Consider the following 20,532-nt stretch of genomic DNA (forward strand, 5'->3'; position numbering starts at 1 on the left):
GCACTGAAGCCCCCTTACTCCAGAGGTTTGGAAATTATTCCTCAGAGCTTCAAGGAGTATGAGGAGGTGCCTTAGGGGGCCACCTCAGGATGAGGGATGGAGGGGGGCAGAGTGGGTGGGGTTCTGGCCTTTCCCCTTCACCCAGAACAACTCCAGTTTTATTCTGTTTTGTACATTGAGGTTCTGTAAATAATTTCATTGGGAAAAGGTTTAAAAACCACTTATTTATATAATCCTCACTAGTTCTGTCTTCACCCTCTCCTAGATGGAGGTTGTCCAGTAGTTGTTGAGAAAGCATTCGGTAGGACTCAGCAGATGGGGCCTGCATTCCCAGTTCTCTGTCCCCTCTGAGGTCCCAGGTGCCCTTGGCAAAGTCATACCTCTCTCAACTCCAGGGCAGCTGTGAGACATCCAGTGAGATAAATGGGTGTGAGAGGGCTTCATAAACTAACGTCCTGTCTAATGTAAGGGGCCCTATTTCCAGACAGTGTGCTTCCTATGCTTGTTCCCAGAGCACAGAGGTTAGTTGGGGTTTTGACTACACTCACCCATGTGCCCTGTGTGGTTGGGGTCTGTGGAGTGTATAGGAGATGTGGTACTTCAGTTTTAAGGAATTTTTCTGTATTTCACTGACTCTAAGACACTTTTTTTTTTTTTACATTTTAACATCTCTAAATTTGGGATGCATCTTACAATCAATGGCATGACATAGTTTAATCAGCAACTTCTTTTTCTTTTTCAGGGGTGCATAAAACAGTGGACATCTTACAATCTGAGGTGTCTTAGAGTTGCTGAAATGCCATAATTGTTAACTTGGATTCCTCTTCCTCTTCCCCATTAGAATCACCCTCCTGGTAGAGAAAACCCTTTGGAAAAACTTATAAACAAACTTGTAGCATATAGTCTCATTCTAACACTCCCTCTCCTCTTTCTTCCTTGCCGGCATCCCCCCAGGCCAGGCAAGCTTTCTGCTTCCTGACCACAGGGGGACCCACTTTGTTGAGCTGTCTCCCAGGGCAGATGGTCTGTGAGACATGAGAGGAAGGAGGCAGATGATTGTACCTGCATAAGGAAACCCACCATGCCAATTGATAGGGAGGGAGGAAGGGAGGGAAGGAAGAAGTCAGAAAGAGAGTCGGGGAGGGAGCCAGACAAGCCAGGCCAGCCATCCCCAACAGCACTGCTTTCTTTATTTCCCAACCACAGCCTGGCCAGACAGCTCAGCTTGCTTCCCTGGGGAACTCCCAGGGCTAGTCATTGCCAGAGGTGAGCTGGGAGGAGGATGGGGGAAGGAGCCCAGCCTGTCCTAAACTCCCTTGGTTGATGTGAGTGGCTATCTATCTAGCCCACACAGAGGAAGACAATGATTTCTCACCTTCTCCTACAAGATGGAAGCAGAGTTAGTTAGGCAGTGGGCCTTTCAAGGAAAAGCAGCGTCTTGGCCTAGGGTAGCCTAAGCCATGGACATTTCACTACAGTTGGAAATTGCCACCAACCTTCCCTCAGTCCTGACAGCCCCTCTAATTAAGCTTGGCCCTTGTAGCCTTTAGGCCAAGTGCTTCCAGAAGGGGAAGGAGTGTCTGCAGTGAGATCCATGGATACTTGGGCACAGGAAGCAGTCTTTGGACATTCTCTCCCCGACCCCCCCACCAGAGAGCTTAGCAAGACATGATCAGCCCGGATTACAGCTGCCCTCATGTAACTGGGTTAAAGTGTTGGCCTACTTAGGCCCCTCCTGCAGTGGCCTCCTTCAAAGCTGATGAGGCCGATTAGGGGGCTATTTCTGGGCCCTAGTTGTGTACCCAGAAGCCTAGCGGCAGTCCTCCTGTGACAAGAAAGACAATAACTAAGGCTGGACAGCCAAGGGCAGAGTTTGCTGCCCTTGAGATCAGTGCTATCAGACCTCATGTGTCCTTGTAAAACAAAGAGTCAAATAATGTCAAGTCCAAGTCTCTGGATTTTTGAACTTTCAAAATCCAACCGACCAATCAGTTTTCAGGGAAAGACCTTGTCCAATGTCTTGGCCATCTCCGGCCCTACAGAGAGATGGTGGATGGTCAAAATGAAGTCTTTAATGACAGTCACTAGCTTCTACTCAGTAGGTTCTGCACATTTGAGGAAGATTGTTATTTAACCTCTCTGAGCCTCAGTTTGCTCATCTATAAAATGGCAGTAATAATAATACCTACTTCATAGAGCTGGTTTGAAGACTGAATTGATAAGGCACTTGGCACAGTGCCTGGCACATTGTAAGCACTGCTTCCATAAATGTTAGATGCCACCACTACTACCATTAGCACCACCACTGCCACCACCATTGTCACCATCATCCTCATCCTCATCAAGAGAGCAGAGTGAATGATAAAAAGCTCAGTCTCTGGAGTCTGACAATCTTGGTTTGAATCCTGGCTCTGCGTCTTTGTAGCTAAGTGGCCTTCAATAACTGACAACCTCTTTGAACTTGATTCTTATTCTTTAAAATGGGAAATTCATAAAGCTGTTGAAAAGTGTATAACATGAGCTCACATCAGCACTTAATAAATGTTAGCTTTTATAGTTATTAAAAAGAGGTGATCAAGATCAGTGGTCACCAAGGGCTAGAGGGGAGGGAAGGATGAATAGGTGAAGCAGAGAGGATTTTTAGGACAGTGAAACGACTCTGTATGATAAAATAATGATGGATACACTTCATTATACATTTGTCAAAACCCTTAGAATGTACAACATCAAGAGTGGATCCTAATGTAAACCATGGGTTTTGGGTGATGATGTATCAATGTAGGTTCGCCAGTTGTAACAAATGTACCACTCTGGTGCATGATGGTAAGGGAGGCTGTGTAGAGAGGTGTGCAGGGGGCTGGGGGAACAGAGAGTATATGGAAACTCTCTGTACTTTCTGCTCAACTTTGTTGAACCTAAAACTGCTCTAAAACTATAGTGTATTTAAAAGGAAAAGAAAAAAGAAAAGAAAAAGGTGATCAAACTAGATTGTTATAAATTTAGGATATTAACTATAATCCTCATGGTAACCACTAAGAAAATAAAGAAAAGATACAGAAAAGGAAATGAAGAGGGAATCAAAATGTTGCACTAGAAAAAAAATCCATCAAACACAAGAAGGCAGTATTGGAGGAACCGAGCAACAAAAATATATGACATATAGAAAACAAATAGCGGGCCGGCCCCGTGGCTTAGCGGTTAAATGCGCGCACTCCGCTGCTGGCGGCCCGGGTTCAGATCCCGGGTGCGCACCGACACACCGCTTCTCCGGCCATACTGAGGCTGCGTCCCACATACAGCAACTAGAAGGATGTGCAACTATGACATACAACTGTCTACTGGGGCTGTGGGGGAAAAATTAAATAAAATTATAAAAAAAAAAAAACAAATAGCACAACGGTGGATAAAAATTCTTCATGATCAGTAATCACTTTAAATGTAAATGGGTTAAACTCACCAATTAAAAGACAGATATTGGCAAAATGGATTAATAAAAGACATGATCTAACTATATGCTGCTTACAAGAGATTCAGTTTAGACCCAAAGACGCAAATAAGTTGAAAGTGAAAGGATGGAAAATGATACTCAACGCAAATAGTAGCCAAAAGAGAGCTGAGATGGCTAAATAATACTAAGCAAAAGAGATTTTTAGTGAAAAATTGTTACAAGAGACAAAAAAGGGCATTTTTATTGATAAAAGGATCACTTCATCAAGAAGATATAACAATTATAAACATATACACACTAAACAACAGAGCACCAAAAGATATGAAGGGAACATTGACAATTGAAGGGAGAAATAGACAGTTCTACAATAACAGTTGGAGACTTCTATATCCCACTTTAAATAATGGACAAAACACTTAGAAAACAGATCCATGAGGAATAGAAGACTTGAACAACACTATAAACCAATGAGACCTAAAAGACATGTACGAATACTCTACTCAACAAGAGCAGAACACACATTCTTCTCATGTGTACATGGAACATTCTCCAGGATAGATCAAATGTTAGACCATAAAACAATTCTCACTAAATTTAAAAAGACTGAAATCATGCAAACTATCTTCTCTGACCAAATGGAATGAAACTAGAAACCTGTAACAGAAGGAAAACTGAAAGAATTGCAAATATGTGGAAAGTAAACAACACACTCTTAAACAACCAATGGGTTAAAGAAGAAATCACCATAGAAATTAGAAAATGCTTTGAGATGAGTGAAAATGAAAATACAATATAACAAAACTTAATGGGATACAGTGAAAGCAGTATTCAGAATGAAATTTATAGCTGTAAACACCTACATTAAAAAGGAAGCTCTGAAATCAAGACCCTAACTTTACACCTTGAGGGACTAGAAAAAGAAGAGCAAACTAAACCTAAAGCCAATAGAAGGAAGGAAAAAAATTATTAGAGCAGAGATAAATGAAATAGAGAATAGGAAAAAATAAGATCAATGAAACCAATAGTTGGTTCTTTAAAAAGATCAACAAAATTGACAAATCTTTAGCTAGATTCATTAAGAAAAAGAAGACAACTAAAATTGGAAATGAAATCAGGGATGTTACCACCAACCTTACAAAAATTAAAAGGAGTATAAGAGAATACTATAAGCAGTTGTATACCAACAAATTAGATAGTCTTAATGAAATGGACAAGTTCCTAGAAACACACAAATTATCAAAACTGACTCAAGAAGAAATAGAAAATCTGAACAGACCTGTAACAAGTGAAGAGACTGAATCAGTAATCAAAAACCTCCCAACTAAGAAAAAACCAGGATTCACTGGTGAAGTCTACAGAATATTTAAAGATTTTATACCAATCCTATTCAAACTCTTCCAAAAAATACATGCTATACAGGCCATTCATTCCATACAAATACACATTCTATAAGGCCAGCATTACCCTGATACCACAGCCACACAAAGATACCATAAGAAAAGAAAACAACAGACCAGTATCCCTTATGAAGATAGACAAAAAAATTCTCAACAAAATACCAGCAAACAGCACATTAAAAGGATTATAAACCGTGACCAGGTGGAATTTATCCCAGGAATGCAAAGGTGGTTCAACATAAGAAAATCAACCAATGCAGTATACCACATTAATTGAACAAAAGGGAAAAATGATCATTTCAATAGATACAGAAAAAGCATTTGACAAAAGTCAACACCCTTTCCTGATAAAAACACTTAGCAATCTAGGAATAGAAGGCAAGTTCCTTCACACAGCAAAGGGCATTTACGAAAAACCTACACAGCTAACATCATACTCAATGGTGAAAGACTGAAAGTTTTCCCCCTGAGATCAGAAACAAGACAAGGATGCCTCCTTTCACCTCTGCTATTCAACATTGGAAGTCATAGCCAGAGCAATTAGGCAAGGGAAAGAAATAAAAGGCATCCAAATTGGAAAGGAAAAACTATAAAACTATATTTTCAGTTGATATGATTCTTTCTATCATCTAGCTAGCTAGCTAGCTAGCTAGCTAGCTATCATTCCATAGAATACACACACACACAAACTACTAGAGCTAATAAATTCAGCAAAGTTGCAGGGTATAAGATCACTACACAAAAATCACTTGTGTTTCTATACGCCAGTAATGAACAATCTGAAAAGGAAGTTAAGAAAACAATTCCATTTACATAGCATCCAAAAAAGATATCCAAGAATATATTTAACCAAGAATATAAAAGAATTTTACACTGAAAACTATAAAATATTTCTGAAAGAAATTGAAAAAGACTTAAATAAATGGAAAGACATCTCATGTTTGTGGATTGCGAGACTAAATATTGTTAAGATGGCAGTAGTCCTTAAAGAGATCTACAGATTCAATGCAATTCCTATCAAAATTCCAATGGCTTTCTCTGCAGAAATGGAAAAGCCAATCCTCAAATTCACAAGGAACCTCAAAGATCCTTGAATAACCCAAACAATATTGAAAAAGAAAAACAAGGTTGGAAGACTCACACTTCCCACTTTCAAAACTTACTACAAAGCAAGAGTAGAAAAACAATGTGGTACTGGCATAAGGATAGACATATATAGACCAATGGAATAGAAGTGAGAGTCCAGAAATGAACCCAAACCTCTATGGTCAATTGATTTTTGACCAGGGAGCTAAGACCATTCAATGGAGGAAAGAATAGTATCTTCAAGAAATAGTATTGGGACAACTGGATAATCACATGCAAAGGAATGAAGTTGGACCCCTACCTCACACCATGTACAAAAATTAACTCAAAATAGATCAACAACCTAAATATAAGGGCTAAAACTATTAGAAGAAAACATATGAGTAAATCTTCATGACCTAGGATGTGGCAATGGATTTTTAGATTTGACACCAAAATCATGAGCCACAAAAGAAAAAATAGATAAATTGGACTTCATAAAAATTAAAAACTTTTGTTCATCAGACATTATTAAGAATGTGAAGAAAACAAACTAAAGAATGAGGGAAAATATTTTCAAATCATATATCTGATAAGGGTTTAATATACTGAATATATGAAGAACTCTTACAACTCAACAACAAAAAGACAAGAAACCCAATTAAAAACTGGGCAAAGGACTTGCATAGACATTTCTCCAAAGAAGATATACAAATGACCAATAAGCACTTGAAGAGGTGTTCAACATCACTGGTCATTAAGGAAATGCAAATCAAAACCACAATGAGATACTACTTCATACCCACTGGGATGGCTATAATCAAAAAGACAGATTATAACAAGTATTGGTGAGGATGTAGAGAAATTGGAACCTTCATACGTTACTGGTGGGAATACAAATGGTGCAGCCACTGTGGAAAATAATAGTTTGATGGTTCCTCAAAAAGTTAAATATAGAATTACCATATGACCCAACAATTCCATGCCTAAGTATACCCAAGAGAAATGAAAACATACGCACGTCCACACAGAAACTTAGATCTGAATGTTTATCGCAGCATTATTCATAAGAGCCAAATGGTTGAAACAGCCCAAATGTCCATCAATGGATGAATGGATAAACAAATTGTGGTGTATCCATACAATGAAATATTATGGAGCCATAAAAAGGAATGAAGTACTAAAACATGCTACAACTTGGATGAACCTTGAAAACATGCTAAATAAAAGCAGCCAGTGACAAAAGGTCACACATTGTATGACTCCATTTATATGATATATCCAGAACAGGCAAATTCAGAGAGACAGAAAGAAGATTAGAGTTTACTTATGGGATGGCCAAGGGGGAATGGGGAGTGACCTCTTAATGGAGATGGGGTGTTTTTATGGAGTGATGAAAAAGTTTTGAAACTAGAGAGAGCCAGTTGTTGCACAACATTGTGAATACACTAAATACCACTGAACTGTATGCTTTAAAATGGTTGATTGTATGTTATGTGAATCTCACCTCAATAAAAGAAAATGTCAAAAAAAGGAGGTGAAAAGAAAGGAGTTTCTTTTCTTCGTTTTTTGTGAGGAAGATCAGCCCTGAGCTGACGTCCATGCCAATCCTCCTGTTTTTGCTGAGGAAGACTGCCCCTGGGCTAACATCTGTGCCCATCTTCCTCCACTTTATATGGGACGCCGCCACAGCATGGCCTGACAAGCAGTGCCTTGGTGCGCACCCGGGATCCGAACCTGGGCCGCCAGCAGTGGAACGTGCGCATTTAACCGCTACATCATGGGGCCAGCCCTTCTTTTTTAATTCTCAAGTGCCCTGTGCACCCTGCTTGCAGAACTCACAGTGTAACCTTCCTTGGAGCAGAGGCTGTTGCCTGCACTTTCCCAGCCTAGGGCTGACAATTAGCAATTTCAATTTGACCTTCTCCAAGGCCACAGATTCTTCTGGAGTGGTACAAACCCAAATGGGGGAGGAATGGGCCGATTAGGCCCATCTACCCCACAGGAGCAATCCCATCCTATTTGAACAACTGGATTAACCCCGTGTTCCTCTTTTAAATCCCATCATTCATGAGTACCATGAACCATATATGCTGGGCAAGATAAACAAGAACCAAGTCACCAAGGGGCATGGCTTCATGTGCAGAGGTCACTATGGACACCCACCACTGTCTCTGTGTCTCTGACCACAATTCTGGGAAAGGGGCCATTGCCGAGGCCTATGCCAGCGGGATGGCAATGTCTCCATGCAGAGTTCCTGGAATTCATTTGAATGTTTGAAGTAGAGAAAGTTTAGGGAAATGTTTGCATTACTCACACTAGTACCGTCCTTCAAAAAAGATGGGAGTTTCCCACTCTTTCCAGTCCAAGACGCCCTTTCTACTCTGCCAGGATACGTGGGAGTGGGGAATATGGTTGCCCCATCCAGCTGCCTAGCCAACCCCTATATATACACAAATCTACTGATATATGTTGACACATATGGTAACCTTGGATCATTCCAGAATGTCATTTAGATGGAAATGCCAGTTTGATGAAAAGTGACTATAGCAACTCCTAGTTTCAAATCTGCCTGGTGTTCAGGCAATGGCTGCAACTCTCAGCAGCTTCCTGTCAGTTAAAATGTGATTTAAACATTCTATTGTGTACCAGTTGTGTTTCCTGTTTTATAATATACAAATTTAATATTGCCTTCCTGCCGTTTCTACATAGCAGGTGATTCAGAAAGTTACTCTGATCTCCCTCTGAGTGGGTTACCCCTACTATCCTCTCTCTCCTCTTGCCCCATGAATGAGTTTTTTCCCTACGGGGCAATTTTTCAACCAGTGGGCATACTATAAACTTTCCTTAGGCCTCAAGCAGCCTCTTAGAGCAAACAGCCTTGTCTCTATTGGTGCTGTTCTCTCCCTCCTGGTCATGGGAAGGGCCTGCCTTTCAGAGGGCAGCTTCGCAGTAAGAAACAAAACCTTCAGCCACCAAATGCCATTCTGCATGTACATGAACCTATTTCTTACACAATCTTGTAATTTCTCTCCCAGCCACATTGCCTGTTCCTGCTAGAGAGCGAGACAGCCACATTGTGGAAACACAAACAGTCTCCTCCTCCACTCAACAAATCATGATCATGCCCAGTGTGGGGTGGCTTCTGCTGCTGACATGTTGGAGGGCCAAAGAAATGCCATTTCCCAACAGAGGCAGCTACAACTCTGCTCTAATGCCACTCCAAGGTGGAAGCCATTTAGGGAAACTATAAAGCCAGCTCAGTGTTGCCTCGGCCCCAGTCTGAATGACTTTTCCCAGTTAGAATAAACTTATATGCCCCTCACCACTCTTAGCTCAGAGTGGACTGTTAATTTGTCTTACAAAAGTATACTATCTTCATTCTGAAACCAAGCATGGTGCCATGCCTCTGGGGGGACAGGCACTCAGTAAATATTGATGGATCATGTTGAGCCTGACATTTGGGAAGAAAAGGCCAAAATGGAAAAGGAGATGAAATGACGGCTTACCAAAGGCTCTCAAAATAACTGGGCATGTTGGGGCTCCAGCAGTGGTTTTTAGATGATCCTGTGGGACCTGGTGTTCTGTTGGAACTGATCCAAGTTTCCATAAACATTTGATTCAAAAAATGTGTGTGTTTAAATGTATAATATTTAAAAACTGTAATAAAAACCTCAAAAACACCTAACAAACACCTAATGTGTTACATTCCGAGGCAATTGAAGACCACCAGTGGGTTAGCAGGAGCCATCAGGTTGACTCATTTCTGTTCAAACCTCGGGAGTGATGCTTCTCCCGCCTGAACTATATTTTTGTTATTGAGGCATAATTGACATACAGTATTATATTAGTTTCAGGTATACAACGTAGTGATTCGACATTTGTATACACTGCGAAATGGTCCCCTCAATAAGTCTAGTTACGGTCTGTCACCTTACAAAGTTAATTCACTATTATTGATTATATTTCCCATGCTGTACATTACATCCCCATGACTTATTTTATAACTGGAAGTTGGACTTCTTAATCCCCTTCACCCATTTCACCTCCCCGCAACTCCCCTCCCCTCTCTGCCTAAATTTCTTATCAGCCTTGTCAGGCCTGGTTCAGAAGGTTGGGACTGCACTGGGATTTTACAATTTAGGCCTATACCTACCCACTTTCCTAAAACTATACAAGTAAGATACCACCTGTTCTCTGTGCAAATCAGGACTTTCTTGCTGTTGTATAGCCAAAACAATACAGAAATAAATGGGGTGCTGAGATTATAACAGCATCTGTCATCTAGCATCCCAGTTACATTGTTTAGTCATGAAAATCAGCCTCATCGTTCTCATTAACTCTATAAGTAACTGGCATACATTTGTACTTTATAACAACAAAATACTGCTTTTAATCTCATATTTTTAACATAATGAGATACCAGCTAAGATTTTGATCAAAAAGCAAAAAGATTCTTCCACCATGGAGGGAGACTAAAGACTGAACAAATTACCAGCCCTTCGTGACTTGGCTGTGTCCTTTTAGCAGGAGAGTGTGAGCTCAAGGACGCCAGGGCAGTGGGTGAGCACAGAGGCATGTAATGCAGCCACTGCCCAGCCACATGCTCCAGACTCAGTGCATCCTACATCTAACCTCTGTTGAACTAATGTGATCATCTGTCATGATGGACATCTGCAAGTGCGGTTCAGTGTTTGTTTATATAAAGCGCACGCCCTCCACCAGCCCTCTGGGTTGGTCCATGTAAACAATTTCAGATACACAGTCAATATACGCTGAACATGATATATTAAGGGTCATTTTTTTCTTTCATTTTTTTTAAATTTTGTTTATTGCAGTAACATTGGTTTATAACATTGTATAAATTTCAGGTGTACATCATTATACTTCTATTTCTGCATAGATTACATCATGTTCACCACCCAAATACTAATTACAACCCATCACCACACACATGTGCCGAATTATCCCTTGCGCCCTCCTCCCTCCCCCCTTCCCCTCTGGTAACCACCAATCCAATCTCTGTCTCTATGTGTTTGTTTATTGTTGTTATTACCTACTACTTAATGAAGGAAATCATACTGTATTTGACCTTCTCCCTCTGACTTACTTCACTTTGCATAATACCCTCAATGTCCATCCATGTTGTCACAAATGGCTGGATTTCATCGCTTCTTATGGCTGAGTAGTATTCCATTGCGTATATATACCACATCTTCTTTATCTATTCGTCCCTTGATGGGCACTTAGGTTGCTTCCAAGTCTTGGCTATTGTGAATAACGCTGCAGTGAACACAGGGGTGCATGCATCTTTACGCATTGGTGTTTTCATTTTAAACACAGTTATAACCAAGTTCTAGGGATGAGGAGGTCAACTGGCTTCAGAACATTGCTTAGGACCTTAGGCAATTTCCTCCTATTCTTGAAAGATTTCTTTCAATATGCTTGGGGTTTGAAACAGGAGATTGTACCACAGGCTACAGGATCAAGGAAGGCCTTTGAACGTAGGAGCCAAAGCAGTACACCCAGGGCCTGCCTCAGTTACATCTTCTCATTCAGCTATTCCTCCTGCAGGTGAAAAGCCTGGGCAAACAGATGGGAAGCCATCAGAACTTAGCCCAAACCCACACTTGTCTCAGCTCATGCGGTCAGAGCTGCAGGAAGTGGGAGAAGCCCTTCTCTGAATGGGCAGTCATTCACTGGCTCTCCTGACTGGCAGCTCTGGATCCAGGTGTGAATTCCCCACAGCAGACTTCCCCCCAGCTCACAGTGATAGAACCCCTTGGGTATGATAGTATTTTCTATCAACAGAGAGGAACTGCTTCATTCCACACAGCCATGCTTGCCCTCTGAAGCAGTGGAACTATTTAAAAGGTGCCCAGTGGGGCATGAAATCTAGAGGAAATGCTGAAACTCGGGGAAGAATTTAGGTAGGTGGAGTGTGATTACTGAAGTTGAAATCTGTCCAGACCACTCAGTTAACCACTAATGCTATAAAAAAGAATGCTGTGGGCTCATTAAATTACTTCATTCTACCTGAACTATTAATATTCTCTAAATCATTAAAAAATCCAATGTACCATTAAACATGAATGATGAAACCGGATAAACCCTGAGCAGATGGCCGCCTTAATGGAGCACTATTCAAAACCACGATAGTCCTCTAGGATCTGAGATGGCTGTTTTTAGCCACTGTGATTGACATAAGCATGTGTCATCAAATTCACACGGGTAGGGGGGCTCTGGGGCAACGTAACAGAAAACTGTCCTGCATATATTCAGTAGCAATTAATCCTGCAAACTGCATGATCAAACTGAGATAACAAATGATTTAGAAAGAGCCAGAGGTATTTCAACAATGCCCTTGGTAGCCTTTCCAGAGACAAAGAGATAAGGCAACAGCTGATAGAGGCAGCACACCAAGAGATTCCATTCTTGATGCAGGCTCTTATCTGGTCCTGCCCTTACTCAGACATTTTCTCCAAACTCAAGTTGGGGATAGGGTTCATCTCATACCACTCTGGCACTGGAAAAGTAACTGGTATCAGTTTAAGTGTGTGGTATGCCTAGTGTGTGTATGAGTGTGTACAAGCTCCAAGTGGCCACATCTTGGGCATTTTCAGATTCTGTCTCATACTGAGAAAATGGCAAAGCCTTGATGGCAGAAGAAAGGCTTCTGATGGCATCAGATGGTTTCACTGGATAGTACTGCTACTGCCCCCTACCAGCACACCAAAGGGGAAACACGCAATAACACACTGATTTGGAAGAAATTTGGAGTGGACTTAAGCATAGCTAAGCTGCCACTGGAATTCAGGTCTGACACTTGCCTCAGATTCATGGGCCAGGGCAGATTGTCCAATAAAGGCTAGACTCTATCACCAAGCCAGGATTCACGGCTGGGCAAAAAAGATGACACAGGCAAGTCATGTGGTAGGGGGCCGCCGCAGGAAGTGCCATTTCCCAAGTGCGAGTCTGGAAAGAAATCACTATCAGTTCCTAAGGATATTATTTCCAAGTCTTCAACTGCTAGCATTTTAGGAAGAAGTACCCACGAGACCAAGATCCTATGACAAGGCAGGTTAAAGAAAGAAACAACAAATGGTAACTCAGTTTTAACATTTTATTGGGTAAATGATTTTAAAGGTAATAACAATAGTGTCAAAACTACTACAATATCTTTCCACAGCCATACCTTACAGACCCACATAAACCTTCTCATTTTTCTTTTTGCTCATTTTAATATTTTAAAGCCATACATGTCATATAAAATGCCCATTTCCAATAGTTTCTTGAAACTATTAAGCAATTAAATGTGGAAGGAAGGAGGATCTAGTTATACTTGAAGGGGTTTCAGGAAATCTGTGATGTCTTACTGTAAGCAAAAAACAGGTTACTAAGAAAGAAGGAAAACAAGAGCTACTCCAGGTAGCTTTTGCTCATTACAAGTCTCACCATTGCATCACCAAGAACTCATTATTATGCTGGTGACCAATTCAAAATAATTTCGGGGAACATATAAAACACTAAAATAACTTAGAAACTAGATCCAAATATTTCAAAAGTAATCAACTTTGATATACAAAAACAGTCAGAGGTGGCTACAAAAGTTTATCTTCTCAGTGCGTCTATGTACCAGCGCAGTTACTGGGTCCAGAGCAAAATAAAAGGTTTCTTTTCTTCTGAAACAGTAATAAAAAAACAAGGAAAACATATCTTTGTATAGAAAGGATCAATGCTGGTCTTAAGAATAATGTAATCAGAAACCCTTAAATTGAGAGGCACACAACGGGTTTCCACTTTTTAAAAATAAAAGGAAAGTCACCAGTTTATTTAAATGGAGGAGGTGCTCACCCTCCTCAAATAAACTTAATTCAGTTTAACATCACTAGCAAAAATCACTTAGAAACTGTACAAAAATAAAAAAGTTAACACATTTAATCCTGCAAGGTTTTTGTAAGGACTGGAAGGCAGGCTTTTGGAGCAGCATTTGGGCATGGCTGGGGGCTTCTTTGGTTTGATCTAACACACATAAGAGATGTAACCTATTCCAGATGACAGTTTCAAATTTCCTGCACATTTGAAGACATGAAAAGAGGCCAGTATACAAACTTGTGGTGTGCTGGGCATTGGGACTGTATGCACTGGACTGAAAATCTGATAACTGCTTTAAGTGGGGTGGGGAAAAAGAGCAAGCCTGGCACTTCCTCCATCAATGACACCGACCTCTCAGGGTAGGGGGACTGGAGCGGGCAGTAGCACATTCTCGTGCAGTCTGAAGGCCACTTAATGGGGGTGGGGGGGAGCAATTGTTCTTTTAAAATCTGGTACCTGGCTGATCTTGTTTAAGAACAAGAAAACCCTTCCAGAAATGGAAGCCTTTTGCTACATACCAAAGTAAAATACATACTATTTTCCAAGAGGAAAAATACCCAGGTGCATTTGAAAACGGAAAACATAAATGGGACTAATTAACATTTAAGAGGGGGGCTAATTAACATTTAAGAGGGGGGCTATGTAAACTTTGTGCTACTCAAATGAAGTTCAAGTATTACTTCTGAGCTGTTTAAAGATCACTGAACTCATACAATATTCTGGTGATAAGAGTGCAATTCACATTTGTGTCTGAACAAATAAACCACAACTGGCTAGAACACAACCTGTGCAATTAGAATCTTTGTCTGAGTTAAAAACACATGCTACATATTTCAACATATTCAACGTTAATTCAAACCACATATTTAACAACTTTGTAATATACGACAAAGGTGAAAGGGTCTAGCATTTGTTTGAAGCACACCATTACAGTTTGTATAACACCCTTTACACTACAAAGTCTTTTAGTCAACAGCTACTTAGAGACAAAAATGCACTGTGCATTAATTTGAATACAAAAGGAGACAAAACTATCCTTTTCCCCCAAGCCATGGTGGGAAATATTGCTGACCTCGTCCTCTGAAGCCTGCAGGATGGTTATTTCTTCAGTATAACATTATTACACTGGTAAGAAAATCTGTATAACATCTGCATATATCAAGAATTTTAAAAAATCTGATATGATTTTAGAGTCCGCATGACCAGTCACGTGACCTGCTCAAGATTGATTAGCACCGTTAAATACATAAACACACACATATGTATGTATGTCTGTATGTGTGGGTATATGTATACACACACACACATATGTGTATGTAATAGATCTTTTCTTTAAAAAAACTTCTAAGCATGAGCTCACCCAGGATGAGGAGCCTGTTGAACTGATGAGATGATGGATAAGATAGATCGATATTGGTCTACTTTGTCTCTCTTCAGTTTGCTTGTTTTACTTACTTACTTTTTTTTTTTTTTTTTTGCAGCAGACAATATCATTCAGCTTGTGCTCAGTTTCCCTATAAGGGCAAGAAAAAGTTTCCGTAAGGTAGCCACTTGTTTTTATACTGAAAGACTAATCTGCTCCAAAATGCTCCCAAGTAGAAATGAAAGGACTCAAAATCCCTTTGTAAAGCCCAATAGCTAGCTTTCTCTGCCACATCTCTAGGTTCAATGAAACTGGCTACCGAGATTGCATTTCAGGCTAACAATTGGCTTCTTAGTTAAGGCATCACAACTGAAAATGGTTATTTCAACAACGGATGCTGTGGATGAAGGAACACCAACAAACTTCTAAGAACTCTCATCAAAAACTAAAGCAGTTTGCTCTGCCACAATGGCAAGCAGAAGGAATTCAGTCAATTAGCTCACAAACTAGAAAAGGGTTTTTGAATTCTGAACCTAGCAGTCTGTTACTTGTCACAGCAACTATATGTATAAGCTATGCCATTTTGATATTCAGTGACTTCTCATAGTTTTAGACTATATATTCTGCACCATTCTTATAATTCATCACTTGATATATTGGTTTCCTGTTTGAAAAAATTATATATATATATAAAATATATATATAAAATATATATATATATAAAACACACACACACATATATATATATATATATTTACTACCATAAAAATGAAGATGATCTTTCTCCAGAATCATCTGTCATTTTTCCTGGGGGTATACATATGGACCTCCTATTGACATGAGGAAGTTCTCTTTGTATGCATCATGAGAAGACTACCCCTGCAAGTAAGCTGGGCTCTCACTGTATCATATCTAAATGCCAACTCCATTTCTACAGGTGCAACATCACATCTTTTCAACATAGTAAATGTGTTTCTATCAAAAGTATGTAGTGCAGAAAGAGATTCAAGCTTCTAAAACTCCAGTATTGTCCCCATGACAAACAGCTGAAATCATAGCATATATGAACTTTTGTTTCACTAGATTATCTCTACCATTTTTTTAAATGGTAGCTAAAATTGTCTCTGGCCAATCATGACTTATTGAGACCTAAAGCTAACAAATTTAAATTAATATATAATAGACAAATGTCTTTTTTTGGTTATTTGCTCAAAATAAATTTTCTCAGCTTATAAAAATACTTAAGAGTAAAGAATTTGTCTAATCTGTTGTTTCGCATATAGAAACAATAAAATTTTACAAGAATATTTCTTTAAATTGCCTTTTTTCTAACCCTTAATTCCACTTAATTATATTCTTCTCAAAGGCACTAAATTCTGTATCTGCTCTCTTCCTGATATTTGCTGCTCTTCAAAAATGACTTCTGTAACATTTGAAAGGTAGCTTGTACTTTCTTAAAACAGTGTTTTAGTTTGTAAGTGGGTTCTATAAAGTGATGAGGCAGTCTCTCTTGTGATAATCAGCATAACAGGCATCAACGATTTCTCATTCTCTGTGACAAGCCCTAGTACGGACTTTCGAATGTTCTACACTAGAACTAAAGTTCATATATTTTAACCATGGGAAAAACATATACTTAAGGAGTGAAGAGTCACATACTAAGCTTTCATAGCAAAATGAATTTTAGACAAATTCAAGAGTAATATACAAATACCTGAATTTGATATGAATTACTCCCAAACTCACCTATCAAAAATTATCTATCTTACTGAGGAAAACTAAAGAAAAACCTAAACAAAATCCTTAAAAACTGCACAATTTCTTCCATCCACAGTTGAAAGAAGGAAGGAAGGAAGAGAAGATAGAAAGAAGGAAGGCAAGAAGGACAGAAAGACAGATACCTGATTGAGATAGCAAAGCAAAATCCTATAGCATATTGTAAGGAAAGAAAACCTCAAAAGTTCTATATGCTGCAAAAAAAAAAAAAATCAATGATCTAAAATAATAAAACAGGATATTCTTAACAAATGCCATTTTCCTACCCGTTACCATGATGATCTTAATTGACGATGTCGAAGCTTCACCATGGCAACGGAAACTATCATCATAAAATGGTACAGTAAAAGAGATAGCTAGACCAAGAAGGGGTAGGGTCTCCTGGGAAGAGGTCTGCAGAGAGGCCCAGTGACTGGCTGTGCGGCTCAGTGTCAGGAATAATGGTTGTATGGCGGAAGGGGATGCCCAATGCCATTTTGGAAATGATGATGCTGGCGATGAGCAAGGTATTCAGCATAGCTCAACGTCATCTTTTCACTACGGTACCTGAAAAAGAGTCAGGGAAGAGACAAAGTTAACGTCAAGTAATGGGTGACATGCCAATGTCAGAGCTAGGAGGGAGCTTAGAGATAATTTTATAGATCAGGAAACAGAGGCCCAGAGAGAAGCAGTGACTTGCCCAATGTCACACAGCAAATAAATAGCAAAGCTGAGATCAGAACCCAGGAATCCAGAGTCTGAGTCCAGTGTTCTTTCCACTCTACTACTCCTTGTACAAATTGTTCTAGAAATTTTATTGCCCCCTCAGCCCTGGTTTGCTAGCAGGAAGGAACAGGGGAAAGCCAACCTATTACATCATGTATGCATCTCATTCACTTGACTATCTTTTCTTCCAGGATCTTCCATCACTCCCTCATTTACCATTCCTTTCCCTCTGTCCACACAGCTACTCAGGTCTCGCCATTAAGTGAAAACAGTAACAACAAAAAACTTTTCTTAATCCTGGTATGCCAGAGCCTCTTCTTCTCCATCTCTAGCTTTCTCTTCATTGCTACACTTCTCAAAAGAGTAACATGTATTTTCTACCTTCAACCCTCATCTCACACTACTCCTCAGCCCAGTGCTGCCCGGCTCCTGCTTCCCCTCTTCCATGGAAACTGCTCTTTCAGAAGGCCCTCTCATTACGCTTGACCTCTCCGTTATAATGCCACTCACCACTCCCTGTTTGAAGCTCTCTTGTGCTATGGGTTCTATAATCCCACACTCCCTTTTGTTCTCCCCAGCCTCTCAGACTGCTCCTTATCTCTCTAACTACACATCTATCCCTGCCTTGTAGGATATGCCTCTGTTTCTACCTCCAGTTCTTTTAATCCTATGCTCTGTCCCCACTCAGTGAACCCTATCCTCATAGCTTCAACTATGTTCTCTTTACAGATGATCCCAAATCACCATCTCCAGCCATGAGCTCTTCACACGTACATTTTCAGTGACCTACTGAACGCTTCTATACAGATATATCCCAGGAAGCACTTCATATCCAGAACAAGGCACAAATGTGACTCTCCTCCTGTGGTCCCTCCCTTGGTTAAAGGGATCACTTTGGTCTCTTCTATCTAGATTCAAGTCTTGACTTGTTCCTCTTCCCTACTGCTGAATGATGACTAAGTCCTTTCATTTCTTCCACAATAATTTCTTACCTGTTCTCTCCTTTCTTCCCATCCCACTACCACAGCTCTTGTTAAGGGTCCCATTTCACCTCTTTTGGATTGCTGTCACAGATTCTTAGATAATAGCACTATCTCCTAACTAATTTTCCTGTTTCCAATTCCAATCTTACACCTTCCCAAATCCATCTGTTTAGAACCTTTCAATGGTTACCAATTGCCTATAGAATAAGGTCTAAACTTCTTAGTCTGGAACTCAAGACCCTCCATGATGTGACCCAACCTACCGTCTGGGCCATATTTTCCTCTAATGATCATCTTGTATATGTACACTGAAAGACCAGCCAAGTCAGACTACTAAACATTCCTCAGAACTTGCTCAGGGACTTCCCTACCTACATGCCTTAACTCACAAAGTTCTGTTTAAGTTAATCCCTTGCCTCCCCCACTCTCCACCTGTCAAATATTCTGCCTGTTCTTTAAGCCCAGCCTCAAATCTACCTCCTCTTTGAAATCTTCTGTTATCCTCCACCACCTCCTGGAATTCCTCTTTCCTTGCTTTATGATCTAACATCATTCATCACATTCTGCCTTATATTAATAATTATTTTTGTATATGCCCTTCTATTTTCCTAGACTTTGAACTCAGGGAAAGCAGAGATGGAAACATTTTCAAATTTGTAACTCCTCAGAGCTGAGAATAGTCCATTTTTAGACTATAGGCATTCATGTGATTTTACGGAATTGAAATAAATGGAAACAGCAACTCATTTTCCTAAAATGTTTGTTATTCTCCTTTTTAAATAAGTATCCCTACTATCCCATGCAGAAATTTATTTAGCATTTGTGAATCTAGCTCAATTGTGTTTTTCAGCAAGCTTTCATGGTATACTTCTATCACTGCCAAAATCCTAAGGTTAAATTCAAATTTGAGATTGCTTATCAGAATCCCAGGGTTCCACTAAGCAATGTTAAAAGCTAGCTAACAGCTAATTCAGGTAACTTTCTTCAATAATGTAGTCTAAAGGCTCAGAGGGCTTGCTCATACAAAGCCAGAGTAATCACACAGAGCTAAAGATGGGAAGGATGGGCCCATACATCATACAGGCTTTACTGCCAAGCAGAGTTCCATTGTATCCACCCTCAGTATGGCCCTGCCATTCATTTCCACTCTGTTTCAGAAAAGAGAAGCAAGTACAGTTAGAGAGACCAAAGACATACAAGGGTTATAGGCATACACATCAAAAATGTACTGGTTAGCCTTGCACCAGAAAATGCCTTCTGTACCTGGTCAGTTTTATGGTTTTCCTGAATTCATTAGTAATCGGAGCTTTGTATCCTCCTTTCCTCAGTAAGGAGTCTATGGTCTGAATATGGTCCCATCCTGTGGAGAGTAGACCAGATAAAATACCAGTCAAGGCCATGTAACAAGCACCTTTGGTTAAATACAAAATGACTTTGTAGAGGTCAGCTATCACTGTCACCAAATGTTATCAACTCCTCTGGTCCTAAAAACAATCACACAGAAGAGCTAAGATTTCATCCTGTATAGAAGCAGGTACACCACCGCACACCTTAAATTCTATCTATCCATAATGGCTAACAATGTTGGCTTCTTTATGTCAACCATATTTGAAGGCAAGGAGTCTAAGAGCTGGCAGAGCTGGCAGTAACTCCTCAGTCACGTCTCAGTAACAAACTACAAACACTGTACTCTCCTCTAAGAGGAGAGTAACTCTACAGTGACATCTTTAAAAGGGAGGGAAAAGCCGAAATGTTGTTGTGCCAACTCAGTAGTATTTTGGACTCGCACACTAACTCATGGTAACCGCTGTTCCCCATGGGATCTTCTGTAGTCAGTCAAATGTATTTGTGTGCAGTACTTAAGGGCATTTTTATGGTTCTGACAGGGGACAGGAAACTACATCCAAGGCCCTCTCTCTC

The 20,532-nt window shown here is 40.0% G+C and overlaps 1 protein-coding gene across 1 annotated transcript in view; it reads right to left on the reverse strand.

Moving 5' to 3' along the window:
• Nucleotides 1-16,165: 16,165 nt before the first annotated feature.
• Nucleotides 16,166-20,532, reverse strand: part of AMMECR1 (AMMECR nuclear protein 1) — a 102,506-nt gene continuing 98,139 nt past the window's right edge. Inside the window, exons 5-6 of the mRNA XM_058536506.1 lie at nt 19,876-19,972; nt 16,166-17,470 (exon numbers count right to left, since the gene is read on the reverse strand). Coding sequence (XP_058392489.1) covers nt 17,356-17,470; nt 19,876-19,972 — 212 coding nt within the window. The 3' untranslated portion in view covers nt 16,166-17,355. The remainder of the gene's footprint in view (nt 17,471-19,875; nt 19,973-20,532) is intronic.

The sequence above is a fragment of the Diceros bicornis genome, chromosome X (genome assembly GCF_020826845.1).
Source record: "Diceros bicornis minor isolate mBicDic1 chromosome X, mDicBic1.mat.cur, whole genome shotgun sequence".
Lineage (NCBI taxonomy): Eukaryota > Metazoa > Chordata > Mammalia > Perissodactyla > Rhinocerotidae > Diceros > Diceros bicornis.